Here is a 15,498-nt window from a genome sequence, read left to right on the forward strand (position 1 = left end):
CATTCACTCTAGGAACTTTCCTTGGACTCGTCTTAGGATTTTCCAGCATAGCTTCTGCCATATCACATAGTCTTTCTGGACCCCCTTAGCTCTGGCTGGTTGACATAAAACGCACCAGACACATCCGGTATTTGAACTTTTCCTGGCAGCGATAGTTTTAACCCTCATTGTTTGGCAATGACTTGAATGTGACAGACGTTCGTGTGTATGTAAAAGCCCCCCCTTTTTTTTATATGTTTCACATTTTAATTTAGCTACTCCGCTAATTTTCAATTGATTAAACTGTGATCTAGTCTGGACTTGCATTATAGCTAACGTCACTTTTTAAAGTATTGACGTTTCAGGTGCAAGCACAAATCAATCAGTGGCTTTCATTATTAATGTAGGCCAGTGCAGTCACGATCCTGTGGTTGTTGCACTTACAGAGTGTAAAACGCTTGCTTTTTTTCCCAAACCAAAACCAAAATGTCTGTATGAAGGAGTGGAGGCCACTATAGGCGGCAGTGGCTGGAATGGCCAGGGACCGGATGTGTGCATAACTAGAAAGATGACGGACAGATGATGATGGACAACCATAGAATGTGGCAAAAAGCACAGAGCATTTCCTTGCACAGAAGGCATCTCATATTCATGTATTGTGATTACTTTTACTGTAATTCATCTGAGGCCCACTCCCAGAGGCAGAGCCCACGACACCCCAGCTATGGAATCTGAGGCGCTTTCATATCAGGCAGGATGGCTTTCAAAGTCCCATAAGATTCCCCTGCCTCTCTTTTCCTTTGTCTCCTTCTCTTTTCATCTTTAATCGCTTGTGAGGCTGTGTCACCTTATTTGCATCCCACTTGCGTATGGATCTCTCTCATCCTGGCGTATTATACTTCTGTGAAACAAACAGATGACAGTCAAAACAAAATAAATTGAGAACACAATATGTTGAGAATATCTTCAAATTGTTGTCCCTGGTGATAAAATATTCTAAAATGGTGTCAAAACCAGCAGACGAATCAAACAAACTTCACAGCGTGGAGTTGTTGTTTGACGCTTTTTACTTCTTCCGTTCAAAGTGATGGCAGAAGGTTGTAGTTTCAGACATTACTATTTTTAGTCCGGCAGAGCTGTTGCTTTGGTGTTGAAGGAAAAAACAATCGATTTCAAAAGTGTCTCTGCTCAAGCAGGATCATTTCCATTCGTATAATCTGCAACACGACACGTCCTAGCATTAGGTGCTTGTTGAAATGTTTAAATAATGTCATGTTTGCCACCCCAATGCTGTGCATCTTACCTCATTGTTTGCAGTAAAACACTCTCAGTATTCAGCATGTGGCTCTTTCATTTCTTAAGGCCTTTATGCACAGGTTTCTTGCGTGTCATTAATTCACACGTCAATTTTGTTTTTTAACTGTTCATTTGTCATGAGTACTTTCACACAGAACATGATATTACGCGGCGAAAAAGAGAGACGTATTTTTTTCTGGAAGCAGTTGGAATATTCTGTAATAAAAGCATCAACTAATCACATTGTGCGGGACGGGTTGATATTTTTTAGGATTATAAAACAAGAACATGGAGGCTCCGTAGTGGCTCCTTTCACCCTGAACAAAGTTAGCACATACTACATCCACTCCTTCTGTTCTTGGCTTTCACAATAAAAGCCTTAGACATTTTCGTGTCATTTATTTGTCACACCGTTCGCCATCTGCATATTATCTGGCATTTTCAACATCAACCGTCGTCAAACTCCAACTCTTCCTGTTTTTTACCAAGTGCCAGCCCAATACTCGAGAAAAGCACTTTGTGACATTATTCCTCATTGACGTTTTTATGGCCTTTTTCGAGAACCACTCAACATTTAGCAGTTCCTCAATGGACAGTGGAAGAGGCGCAGAGGGTTGAGTAATACTCCTGTCCCTCTCTCTCGCCAGAAGATGCAGCCCATAAATAAGTAAAATCAAGAGTCCAGAGATGAGCTACAAGATTGGAGGCCTTGGCTCACCTAAAAATATCAGTGATAATGTATTATTCATGCTTGGTATTCATTCCCCACCCACTGACAGACATGAGCGGTTATGACAGGGGGCTCGGGGTCTCTGATGAGCCTTACAGCCACAGTCTCAGCATCATCCTGATATGCCTGCCCTGGTCACCTGATCATCTCTTCATTGATCCATTAACCGCTTCCTCATGCTCGTAGACATGTCCGAGTGCTATTTCTGATGTTTCCCACCACGAAAAAGCTGCAAAGGTGCCACTGAATAAAGCATCTGCCACTGCGTAAAAGGGTCTCGACTCTCCACCATGACACACGATACAAGAGAGTTCCTAGGCTCGACAGCGGATGCTGACTCGAATAGTAAACAGGGACTTTGTCAACAGAACAATTTGGGCAAAGATTGATAGTTGGTTTATAATAGCAAGGCAGAAGCCATTCGTTTCTTTTACAGGCTTGCGTTTTCTTCATTTTATTTATAACTCTTTTATTAGCATTAGGCCTTTAGTGTCAGGAAATATCTTGTTTGTTTTCTCCTCCGTGTGCTCTATCCCTTTTAGTGGCATTATATATTTGGAGAGCAGAAGATGTATACTGACGTCTCCTCATTGTACACTCTTCAGTATGCTGGGTAACACACAGGCAGGAAAAGAGAGGGCTTATATTTGCATCAGGGTTTACCCTATAATCAAGTCATTTGCATAGGCAATTATGTTTTTGTTGCTTCTGTGGTGACGGTACCGTTTATTAGCCTGAAATACGACTGAGTCGTGTAGTTTCCTCACAATTACATTTTTGTGACAACTTTATACCGTGTGACTGCTGTGTGTCGTTGGCGCTTATTATCTTTGAAAAAAAGATTTCTCACCAAAGGCTGTTCAGTGTCCTTAAAAGTATTTTGTTTTTCCCCAGTTGCACACCCAACTGTGCTGAAACAGGCAAGTTGTGGTAAATTGATGGAACAGATTTGTTAGCTGTAAGTATCATTGGTGTTGTCCCCCAAAAAAAACGTATCGAAGAGCAAACTTGATCCACGCACTCAATTAGAAGAGTTGGATCACAGGAATGTTTTCCTGTTGAGACATCGGGGGGAGAATCAGTTCAGAAGGGCTTGTTTTCAATGGTGCAAGTTCCTTGTGTCTCAAAAGTCAGGCGGTTTTAGCGTCATGCGTCAACACAACTTCCATGACATCAGTGGCAAATTCCACCCCAAGACCAGACCCAAGTGTTGTTATCCAGAATACTTCCACTTTTTAAAAATAACACATGAACTAGAGATGATTTCCTGCTGCGTTCATTTTTCACAACATGTCCTGACGCGCCCTCTGCGGATGATGTATGAATAGCTGGAGGTTGGAGATATTGTGACGGTCGCTTTTGACTTTGTGAATCCTCTTGGACGAGTGAAGTTTCTGCGGCGAACGCTTCACGCTTCCTTTGCTGCTCTTTCTTTCTCTTCTGTTTGATGTCAATATTTAAATAATTTGTCTTGACAGCGAAGAATCATCTCCCCATGTGGCTCAGAGAGGCAGGAAGGAGATAGTTCCACTTTCTCAGCTCCGTCTGAAGGAAATGTGGATGATTGCTTCTTCAAACAAGACTCTAAAATAAACTGTTGGCATGAATGATTAATCGTAGCTGGCTAGGCCCGTGCTGCGCTCACTTTAGTAGTAATTGCATGTAAATAGAATTAAAGACAGCTCTTTGGGTACGAGCCCAAGGACTCAGAACAGTATCTCCTTACTTGTTTACAGTGCAGTGGTGGACAGCCAAGGTCCTCTGAAGGAGACCCGGCCTAATTAACATAAAACTGGGTTTCTGGGGACCAGGATTGTGTGGGGTGAATGATCTTGCCTCTGGTAAGGACATGTTGAGGGCAGCTACTAACACACGAGTCTTAATTGTTTCCGGTACGTGCCAGTGTTTAAGACCCAAAAGTATTAAAAATAGCCACGGTCTAATGAAGAAGTGGCAGTGAGGCATTTGTTAGGGGGCCGATTTTTTTTGCGGACGACCACAGAAACGATGGCTGAACATGAGTTGGGCCTTGCTAATGACGTAGGCAAAAACTCGACGGGGAGAGACGTGAAACAGCAAGGTCTCAACTCATCAGTTCAGTAAGATTAGGAGGTGAATGTGGATGACTTCCCACTATTGATCGGTGGGGACTGATGATCAGATCTAATTTATGCAGCTTCTGGAGACCTGATGTCAGTCTGGAAATCTGTCAAGGTCTTGATAACCAGCCAAGCAAGTCTTGCAATCTGCCGTCCTATTATTTTCCTCTCTTGCATTCTGTAATGGAAAAGATAAATCCTTTTTTTTTTAATTAGAGCAAAGGCAAAGTAAAGTTTCCTTATCTCATTATTCTGGATGAAAAAACCCGTAGAGACATCCTAGGAGGCGTTAGGTTGTTCTGTTTCTGTTATGGCTGTTTGTTTTGTATTGTGTACAGTGTTTCCTTCTGGAAGCATCCATTCTTACTGTATGCTTTTTTTTACAACTTAAGCGTTCTTGGAGAATATCGAAAAAAGTATTTCATCATTGCAACTGCTTTGGCCTTTTTCTCTCCCGTGCAGCCATGCTTGTGTCATCCGTGGACAAGTAGTGACCTCGGATGGAACACCGCTGGTTGGCGTCAACATCAGTTTCATCAACAACCCATCCTACGGTTACACAATCACCCGGCAGGATGGAAGGTAAGAGCTCTTGGCCTTATATTGACACACACCAAAACAAGGGATGCAATGCAAATGCCACCAACCGCTGCCTAAATATCCTGTGCAAAGATGTGACAACGACGTTTATATTATTGTCAAATAGCGTTCGCGTTGTTAAGCTGTGCTGATTTCTAATGATGCAAGGGGAAAAGAAGAAGAAAAACACAGTTGCCACAGCAAACTGTGCCGCCATTGATCTGCTTTCTGCTTTCATTTGGTCCAATTTTGGAGTTCTCGGCTCAATTCCCAGAGAAATCAAACAAAGCCCTTCTGGTACACTCATAAGTTATGCTTCAGTAGCAGCAGGGAGGGGAAAGAATAAAATATGCCAATTCAAAGCAGCTCGCTGGGGCCATGAAACACAGTGCAGATGGACATTATTTATTTGACAAAGGAAGATTCAGTGAGACATTTAAGTTTTGTCTCACTTAATCAGACTTGCAATTCATTTCCTTTGCATCTGTCTCTGCTGTTGTTGTAGCTCCATTTTTTTTGCCGTAGATGTCATGGGTGACAAAATAAAGCTGACTTCAATAAGTTGTGTTGTTGTTTTAAAGATATGTCAATAAAAGAATGCAAACAAAATATTTGTTCCGCTATCTTCCTTAAATGAATCCACATATTTTTTGTTTCTGCAAGATAGAAGGAAACGTTATCAGTAAACTCATTGTGTAGCTTCTTGGTGTCTCATTACACTACCACAAGACCTCTTGGAGAAAGTGTTCTCATGAAACAAGTGGACAAAGACTGAGCGACTCTATGCCGGCTGCTTTGGCACCAGTGGAGTTACTCCGAGAGATCCAGACAAAAAACCTCTCGCTGCATTCGATGTGTTTCATCTCCTACTTTCTAAGAGTGACAGAGAAAGGCCAGAGAGAAAGAACTTTGGGTGACACATCGAGTGTTGTGTTCTTCTCTGATCCTGTTTTTTTTTTTTGCATCAGATTGCAAACTCTCACAACTTCCAATCCCTCGGTATCTCTCATAGTAGTCAGTGTTAGTCAGGTCTTGTGGCAAACCAAGCCTCTCTATCACAGCAAAGCATGAATTGGTGTTTGCTCTCCAAGCCCCACTTCCTCCTGACACTTTTATCAGTCACCGGCACTCTAAAGGCCCACATCTTTGTCGCAGGTTTGATCTGGATCATTCTTGCCTCTCCTCATTTCTTCCGTCTTCTCGTCACTCCTCTTTTTCCCAGTTTCACAAAAAATCTCCCATCTCCACCTCATCATCGTCACCTTCCTCGCTCATTTCATCTGCTCCCCATCCCCTCGCCCTACTCCTCCTCTAATCCCTCACCGCCCTTAAGCCTTTCCTCTCTGGGCACTACTCTTTCACTTATGTCCCGTACTTTCCTTGAGCCTAGGTCTCATGTCCTTTCCACTGCACTGGCTCCCCTCATCTCTATCCTTTTCCCATTAATGCATGGTACGATTTTTCTTATGCATCACTCCGTTTTTTCCTGCACAAAGCTCTACAGTCCTTTCTCCCTCCCGGCATATGTGTAAACACTACTCCATCTCCCGGGCTCCCCTGTAAACATGCCCAATCTCCTGCAACTCCCCAGCAATCACTGTAAACTGGCTCAGTGCAGCGTGAAATCAGAAATGCACCTGTTCAGCCATTTAGAAATGGGAAAGCTGTCTCAACTCATTTTTATGATGTGTTCTTTATTGTCCAAGGGCTTAGGTTTTAAATTACCTTTTCCACTATCTTGAAAAGTTTTCTGGCCTAAACAAAAGAGGTTAGTTTAGTTCCTTTACAGCTGTGTAACCATTTTCTGAGTTGGCTGAGCATTGAGACACGCCCGTTCCCTTTTATGCTTTTCTCCAATAATGAGAAGAATGCTGACGGGGCTCCAGCTAATTGCATTATTACGTGCTTGAGATGACCTCTATAGGAGCCACCATATAGATATGGGAAGTCCAGTGTACACTTTACAACTTGTATACCACTTGTGTTTGCAAAAATATCCCTCTGCATATCCTAAGATGACAATATATAATAGTCACATCTCACATGTACTTATAATTATATAAAATAAGAATTATAATTACTGTTATTTATGCTTGCGGTGGTTGATTTTTTTCCCCTGTAAACACACGTCAGCCATGTCAATGTTATATGTTATATAATTAATCTGAATATAATTATAACTGGTGAGGAACTAATACTCGTGTTCTTTCTCCCACTTCAGACGTACATAAGGGCACCTCACCTGTCACCTAAGCATCTACAGTACATCGTTCTTACTCACTCTTATTAAACTTACGTGTCCTTGATTCACTTATTTTCCACTTGTCAGTCCACTTCATTATAAGTAGACATTGTCTGAGAAATGATTGCATATAATTGGTATGAGGCAGGTATGAGGGTTAACTCTTTGAGGCTGATGCATTCCCCGAGGGCACAAGCAGCCAAGGCTGCTGTAGGTAGTTTAATAAATGTTGTCACATGGCTTAAGGCTGTTGTCATGATTGATAACAGCCGGCGAATCCCTCCAATCGATTGGCCGGGCTGCCCATGGGTGTCTGTCCAGAAGTGTTTAGAGAACTCGTAGCCTTAGCCCTGCCAGGCATCATGCAGACTGTACGGCGGCTGATGGATCGCGGCAGCACAAGGGTACGACTATCAGCCCACATCAGCTCTGCAGCCTCCGCACTACTGGACAAGCTCGCACCCAGCCAAGGGCAAAATACCAAGGGCGGCGCAGGCTTTTGTTTATCGCCACTGCCAATCAGATGTTCAGCCTCAAGGGGAGTTAAACTGAGCAAATTATTCATCGTGGCTTAAACCAAGAGGGAGGTTACCTAATACAGAGGCCACTATTTGGACCTGTAATTTGAAAAAAAAGATGCTTCCCATGGGCCTGTTGATGACCAGGTCCTAATTGGCTCTAAGAGAGAAGTGACAAGAGCTGCAGAAATTCAGTGCAGGTGCAGGCACAATGCAGCAGTCAGACATGATTAAACCGCCAGAGTGCAGCCTGTTTACTGAGACCCACTCAGGTCAGACCAGAGGCAGGGGCCCTTAAATGCAACAGTAGATGGGATTGCATTGCAGGGCTTTTAGACTGATGTTCGAGTGGACAGCCTTCATCTTAGGGATCAATAGAGAAGTGGCGGCTGCCTCCATCCTGCGGCACACATTTCTCATTCTCTCTCTCTCTCTATCTCTCTTTCTCTCTCTCGCTCTCTCTCTTGCTCTCTCTCTCTCTCTCACACATATGTATATAAATATGAGCGCAGGAGCAGTGCATCACACACGCTATGGGCGAAACAGCCATGCCTGAATTTACAGCAAGCATCTACTGTTTTTCATCCATCAAGTAAAATCTACAGATTATGACAGTAATTAAGATATGTGCTGCCAACATTGTGATTAATCGTCCTTTTGTATTTTCAGCCTGTGTGCGCCTGAAAGATAATGCTAAATAGTGAAACGGCATCCTGTCTTCACAGCCTTCTTTTTATAAAACAAGGAATTTATTACACTTTGATCCGTTATAACAACACTTAATTAGAAAATAGTCATTATATTCACAGTAAATCGTCGCATGCTTTAATCCGCAACACACAACCGATTACATGCACTGCTAATGGGAATTTTCACCGCATTTCATTTGAAAAAATACATCATTCACTGTGTGTGAGTCAACATTCATCCTCTCTGACATTGTGCGCCTCTGTGTTCCAGTTTTGACTTGGTGACCAACGGGGGCATAGCCATAGCCCTACACTTTGAGCGCGCCCCGTTCATCACGCAGGAGCACACTCTCTGGTTGCCGTGGGGACGCTTCTTTGTCATGGATACCATCGTCATGCGGCACGAGGAGAACGACATCCCCAGCTGCGACCTCAGCAGCTTCGCCCGGCCGGGGCCCGTGGTGTCGCCGGCCCCGCTCACCGCCTTCGCCGGCTCCTGCTCTGAAAGGCGCACCGTCGTACCCGAAATCCAGGTGATCCCCCCCCCCCCCCCCACCCCTTTTCACTGCCCTGCAGGTTGTGGTCTACATGGGTCTCTCCTCCAAATGAATCATGCCCCACATCTGTAGACTAGTCATCTAGCACGAATGTAATGGTAACTGGTGGCAGTGCTGTGATTTTATCTCTCCGGTGTAATTGGTCCGTGGAACTCTGGCGATTTACAATGTGCATTGTACTGCCTCGCTGCAGAGTGATGATGATTACCTCGCACACAGAAAACAGCCTGGACAATTTTAATTTCTCCTGGGTTGTAGGCTCCTAGATGAAGCATACACGCAACACTAGAAACTACTTGCTTTTTTGAGTATATTTCATGACTGCGTATATCTTTGCTGTCCGTCTACACGTGCATGCGTCTTGTTTGTGCAAGCACACACTTGCGTGGGCAGGTGAATGCATGGCCACTGTACGTCCAGCAGGCATCTCTGTGCCCTTCTCTTATTACTTTGTCTCCGACTTTGCTTCGTTCGATTTATGGCATATGAGTGAATTTAGCACGCAGCCCTGGTCTCTTTATAGCAGCCTTGTCTTTGCTGTCCCTTGAGCTGCAAGAGCGCCACACTATGACATCGTTCCAATTTACACTTGTCCTTATAAAAGACCATTCTGATCATTTAACCAGGCGCTGCCACAGTCGTGAACATTTGGAAAGAAACACATCATGAGTGACATGTCCTCCGACCGATGGCGCGTTGGGTAGCCGTTTTAATTGTTACTTTACATCTTGTTCGGTGGAGACAGGCGACGAGAGGTCATTTAATTAGAGCAGAGAGGAGCTGGTCAACCAAACCAGTGCTGTCGACCTTTGATCCTAAATATGAATACCGTACAATATAATTGAGTGCTGACCTACTGTTGAATCATCAAGAGGTTACAGGTCTGACCTCAGTGGAACATCCCCAAGGCCACAGCGTTGGCTCCTACTAAACCAACGTTTATTACTCTGTATATGATCGGACAGTGCCAGCTCTGAGCCCAAGGGCACTCTTGTGATGCCATTGCCATATGGATTGCAGGGAAGGCTATTGTCCTAATGAAGGACTTGCTATTATTAATTCAATTATGAAAATAGTATATAATGAAGAAATCCGTCATTGAATTCCCTGTAACGCATGAACGTAATTGTCCTCTAATTGATGTCTTTAATCTTCACACGGTTCAATATATTTGTTTCGGGGGCGACTATGAAAGAGGTGTAACAAATGCTGCGGTGGCCACTGACCAAAGGAATGACAAATTGCTAATGTGTGTGAAATAAAGGACACGCAGAGGCATGTTATTAATCCTACCTCAAACACTAAGGAAAATAGATTTCGAAGCGCTTCAGAATTTGCAATTTCTGTCAGCTAGCTTCGGGATTTATGTTGGTCTTTCTGTCATTTATAAGCGTTCTTTTTTTTCGTCCACAGTCTCTGCAGGAGGAAGTGCCCATACCAGGGACAGATATGAAGCTTGGCTATTTAAGCAGCAGGACTCCGGGTTACAAGTCAATACTGAGGGTGACCCTCACCCACTCCACAATCCCTTTCAACTTGATGAAGGTTCACCTCATGGTGGCTGTGGAAGGCCGGCTGTTCAGGAAGTGGTTTCCTGCAGCCCCAAACCTCTTGTATGACTTTGTGTGGGACAAGGCTGATGTCTATAGCCAGAAGGTCTACGGCTTGTCTGAAGCATTTGGTAGGTGATCAAGTAGTTATTGCATATAATGTTGTATTTTTTCAACGAGAAGACACTAATGCTAGTTTCATCTTTCCTTAGTATCTGTTGGTTTTGAGTATGAGTCCTGTCCAGACCTTATTCTATGGGAGAAGAGGACGGCAGTACTTCAGGGCCACGAAAACACCGCCTCCAAACTGGGAGGATGGACTATCGACAAGCACCATGCTTTAAATATCCAGAGCGGTGAGTCAACTCCTAATCCCTTTTGGAAATGCCTAATGAGCCACTCGTTCATTAAACCACCTACTCAAAAAATGATTTCATGCTGAAAGAAATCTTGATTTTAACATTCCATTGTTTCGTTTTAAAAGCACAGTGAGGTAAATACATTTGCAGTTCGTTTTTTTAAGATAATAAAGTTATACTAAAGATAACTACTGCACATTAATATCAGGGAAGTTACAAATCTAAAGACAATTGTTTAATTTAATGTACATTGGAAACAAGCATCCTATTTAACGAGCAGGTTTTTTGTTTTGTTTTATAAAATTAAATCTCATTGGGACTCAATAATAGACTTTGTCCTTTGCTAAGATGGAAACATTTGGTGGTGTAATTCTTCAGTTTGCCGCTCCTTATCGCATTTTACACATAACATGCTGCATGTGCCCACGACTGCAGATAAGTACCACCATGCGCCTCAGATGATGCTTTTTGTGTAACATTGAATTGTCCTCCCCGTCTGTGGCATTTTCAGGCTTTTTCAATTCAGCAGTCATGTATCCTCAGATAGATCTGACATTTTTATTACTGCTGTCCATTTTTAGGTGAGGGGGGTCAATTTTCCCATTGCCAGCCAATTACTCCTGAGAGGCAGAAGTAGGAATGAAGAGAAAAGAAAACTTATGGCAGCACCTGTCAATGGCCAGGCTTTACAGTTTGTTTGTGTCTGGAAGGGCTCATCAGAGGAGATGAGGCATACTTATATGAAAAGTGCTTAGGGGGGTTGCAGTTTGATCCGTCACACTAAACCTGCTAAGTCTGAATGTGTTGTCCGGGGGAGGGAGAGAGAGCTACCCTCTTCCCCCCCCCATGCAACCACCCCAGTTGGCACCTCCATGTCCTGTTGATGCCCAGCATTTCTAGAATCATCCCTCATTTAATTGCTGTCAGTCTGCTGCTCCCAGCAGCAGCAGTAATATTAAATCAAGTCCCAGGAAGGAGATGCTTGGCTGATCCGTTCTGATGCACCAAATGTTGTGCTGCTCAAAGAACTCAGGTCACCAAGTACCATCAGAAGCAGAAAAACTCCTGCAGACACACAGATGCTGCATTTCAAATATGATTACATTGATTGGGCAGCAGGAGCATCTTTACATTAACATATTTGAACATTTTCCAAGAGTAGATTGGCAACACTAATGGAAACATAATGTGTGCATGTGTGTGTGTGTGTGTGTGTGCGTGTTTAGGGGGGTTTGCATGCCTGAATGCCTGCACATGGACTGTATTCACACAGCTCTACTTTTATTCATGCACAAAGCCGGTGGAGGCAGGGAGGCAGGCGTGCTGCCATTTTTAATCGGGGCAAGTCAATTTTTTTTGTGATTGTGTGCCCGTGTGGTAATTTTCTAGCTCCAAGAGATTCCACTTGTGCCAAGGGCTTTTTGCTCCCCATTTTGGCGTGAAATCGTGCCTGTGTTTCCATCCGCTAAGACCACCTCTTTTTGCAAACACGGGCACACAGAGCAATTTCCATGGCTTCAGTTGGCAGACGGTGCACACATCCGATTATTGTCTGTGTGTTGAACTTCACTCTCTTTTAAAGTTTTTATTCAGTATATATTTGAATCTGCAATTAGTGACCAGGAGAGCCTTGCAGCATGGTGGCACTAGAATAGCATTAGCTTACCAAGTTCTCACCAGTAACGTGTTAGCAAGCAGTTGCCCATTTACAAACAAACAGAGCGACTCCAGCGTTCCGTTTGAATCCTTCGGCTCGCCATTCGTTAACGGCACTGCCCATCATCACACACAGCACGGGTGTCTTAATTAATTAAATCTTCGGACGAGGAACTTGCAAAGCTATTGATATAGCCCCGATGCATCTCTACACACCAGTCTGGAATGCTGTTCTCTACAGAGTCAAAGTGTATCTGCAGATTTCTGCAAGTGTAGATGGCAGCATCCAGCCGGATGTGTCTTGAGCACCTTTACCTTAATGTAGCAACATTTTTTAATCAAGTTAAACTCCAAACAATAAATGTTCCTGTAATCATATCAAATGCATGTTGTGTGAACGTTTCCTTATCTGAAGTGGAAGAGGACAGAGGGTGTAAAGCCCCCTGAGGCAAATTTGGGCTTCATAAATAAAATTGACTTGACTTAATGTTGTAATGTGAATTGCATGAACAATTTGCAGAAGTGTAATTTATATATGCATGCAAACATGCCTAAATATGAATAATTAGGTGCAACCTTTGTTATCCCTGTGGTGGAAAGTACAGTCAACAGTAACTTAGTTTTTCGTTTCATATGTTTGCAGTTGTATTGTAACTGCCTGAATATATTTCTTGTAAAAAGGATTGTTGACAGGATTTCAAGTGCCTCGTAAAATGTAAATCCAACTTCATCTGCCTTTGGCAACATCTTTTTGGTGCTAAATATTCATTGTATAATAAAGCCTCTTGTTTTTGTCTTGGGAGAAACTGGCCCGGATGCACTTCCTGGCATTTTAGGAAACACTGCTGCGTTCAAAGAAAAGAGAAGCTGATTTAACCGCCTATTGTTGGAGCCCACCTCCGGTTACCAAAATGGCAAAAATTAGAAATAACCAGCTGGTCACATCCGTTTTCACTCGCTCCACAACTCCACCGAGTCTTTGCATTTTTTCTCGCATCCAATTTTAGGGAAAGAGAGCCCAGTCAACTCTGCTCAACCGAGACACGTTGCAGGTGTTTTTACTTACTTTTCTTTCCTGTGCCCTCATCAGGAATTCTTCACATGGGCAACGGGGAGAACGTCTTCATCTCCCAGCAGCCTCCTGTAATCGGTAGCGTGATGGGGAACGGGCGCAGGCGCAGCATCTCCTGCCCCAGCTGTAATGGCCTTGCTGACGGAAACAAGCTGCTGGCCCCCGTGGCTCTGGCGTGTGGCTCAGATGGAAGTCTGTATGTGGGCGACTTCAACTACGTGAGGAGGATTTTCACCACGGGGAACGTCACCAGCGTCCTGGAGCTCAGGTAACAGAGGAGTAGCCTGCTGACATTCACTCAGGACCATGAGCTCAGATGGGCTTGCACACAGGTCGTAAACCACTGAGGTCGATCGAGATAGACAGAAACGCCCTCAGGCCCAGGATTGATGGTCCGGGCCGTCTCATCCACCTGTAACAGCTGCAGTTTGGCCCTGGTAGGGGCTGAAGAGCATGTAATGGGGTCTTAACAGAAGATGTTCCAGGAAAAGATTAATTTCTCTGTTATCGTCAGTAAAGACGGACGTTTGAGTAGATAAGAAATTAGTAATAATAATTCATTATTATTTGTCATGATTCTCTTTTAAATAAATCTGTCCACTAACAGCCGTTTTTTTTTTATTCTATCTTCTAACAACTAACATTTCCTCTCCTGTCTTTTCCTCTCTCATGTTCTGCTGCTCTTGGCAAACAGAAATAAAGACTTCAGGCATAGGTAAGCCAAACGGTATTTGCTCAAATTAATATAGAAAAAGGACACAGTCCACATACTTGATGTCAAAGTGCCCGTTTGAGCGAGCCCATTTTAGACGTGCCCTTTTGAGCAGCTAGAAGATCATATCTTTAAATTTGAGCTGTAAAAAGCTGCAGATTTAGTAGTTTATTGGTGGTTTATGATAATAAACAATACAATATAGGCATGTAAGTATTGAGTCATCTAGTCTTCTGCTTTTTAACGTGTCCCTTTAATTAAAATGGTTTTGGAATTGCCATCTGTCAAGGAGTCAAGGAATCAAGTCAACATTTCAGAGCGGGATATAGAACATACATTGCATTGTGTTCGGCACATCTTGCTACATGCAATGAAACACAACAGCACGAGAGGAAAGAAGTTTCATCACGCTTTAATATATGTATCGGTATGTATTTTACGACTAAAAAGATGGCAACTCAGTGTGGATCTTATCAGTGGTTTAAGATACAAAGACCTCATCTGGCTTAGCAGGTACAGCGGTAAGGGGAAATCTCTGCGTGCTGTCTTTAGATACCATGTCTCGGGCAAAGGGCTATTGATTGATTTTCTATCAAAGGGTCTTGACTACAGCTGGGGAACATGTAGTCAAACTGAGGATGAAAAGCCAGGGGATGCAGGTCACTGGCCTCTATTTTCAAGAACGGCCACATTCATAAAACGCTCAGATGCTCTCTATTGCTTTTCCCGTCTCTCCGCATCTATCCTTTTGTCAGTCTTTGTATCTCGGATGTCTTTGTTCACTAACAAGACGTTACGCTCACATACACTAACTTAAAACCGTCCCATACAGACTCGTGCTGTGTTTGCTAGAGCACATCTAAAGAAATGTCAAAGCCCCGTCCCTTCGCTCTCAGTACCCCGAACACATTTACATATTAAAAAGGAGATTTACGAAGGCAAAACACAGCATGTGTCCGTATGAAACGGATGGCTGCCTCCTGTTCATGTGTGAGCTGGCGATAGTCCTGGGAGGTGGTTGTTCTCACTGCCATGTTCATTGACCCCCTACTAAGGATGTCCCCGTCCATTCCAACCGCACGCCCTCCGCTGCCGCGCCAGCATGCAGCAAAATCCAATTATCTTCTACAAACTAGATGTTGTCAGTGAATATAGATGGAGTATGTGGCCATGGCTCAAGGTCAGGGAATAACGCCTCATACTTTCAAACGCTAAGGGGGGGGGGACCAACACTGTTCTACATGCAACTGGGAGCTGATAAGGTATCAGCCGATTGCACATGGCAGATACCATGCAAAGTAGAATCCAGTTATTGAGGCTTGATACTGACCGACTCTAAAACAGCAGTTTTGTTTTTGTTTTCTTCCAAAGCCATCCAGTTGTCCCTGGAATGTACTGTCGACCAACATATCAGTCGACTTGGTCAGTGGGCTGATTGTGACATGTGTGCCTGAGGTTTG

General features: G+C 43.6%; 1 protein-coding gene across 2 annotated transcripts in view; it reads left to right on the forward strand.

Annotated features, from left to right (window-relative positions):
• The window catches only part of tenm4 (teneurin transmembrane protein 4), a gene marked incomplete at its 5' end in the record, with an annotated part of 120,905 nt that overhangs the window by 74,386 nt on the left and 31,021 nt on the right, over window positions 1–15,498 (forward strand). The window contains 6 exons of one of the 2 annotated variants that reach the window (XM_079272465.1): window positions 4,567–4,686; window positions 8,404–8,665; window positions 10,103–10,370; window positions 10,452–10,595; window positions 13,345–13,594; window positions 14,021–14,041. In XM_079272465.1, the coding sequence (XP_079128591.1) occupies window positions 4,567–4,686; window positions 8,404–8,665; window positions 10,103–10,370; window positions 10,452–10,595; window positions 13,345–13,594; window positions 14,021–14,041 (1,065 nt within the window). The remainder of the gene's footprint in view (window positions 1–4,566; window positions 4,687–8,403; window positions 8,666–10,102; window positions 10,371–10,451; window positions 10,596–13,344; window positions 13,595–14,020; window positions 14,042–15,498) is intronic. The other variant, XM_079272464.1, reaches the window with a different exon arrangement.

This window comes from Melanostigma gelatinosum (genome assembly GCF_949748355.1).
Source record: "Melanostigma gelatinosum genome assembly, chromosome: 7".
Lineage (NCBI taxonomy): Eukaryota > Metazoa > Chordata > Actinopteri > Perciformes > Zoarcidae > Melanostigma > Melanostigma gelatinosum.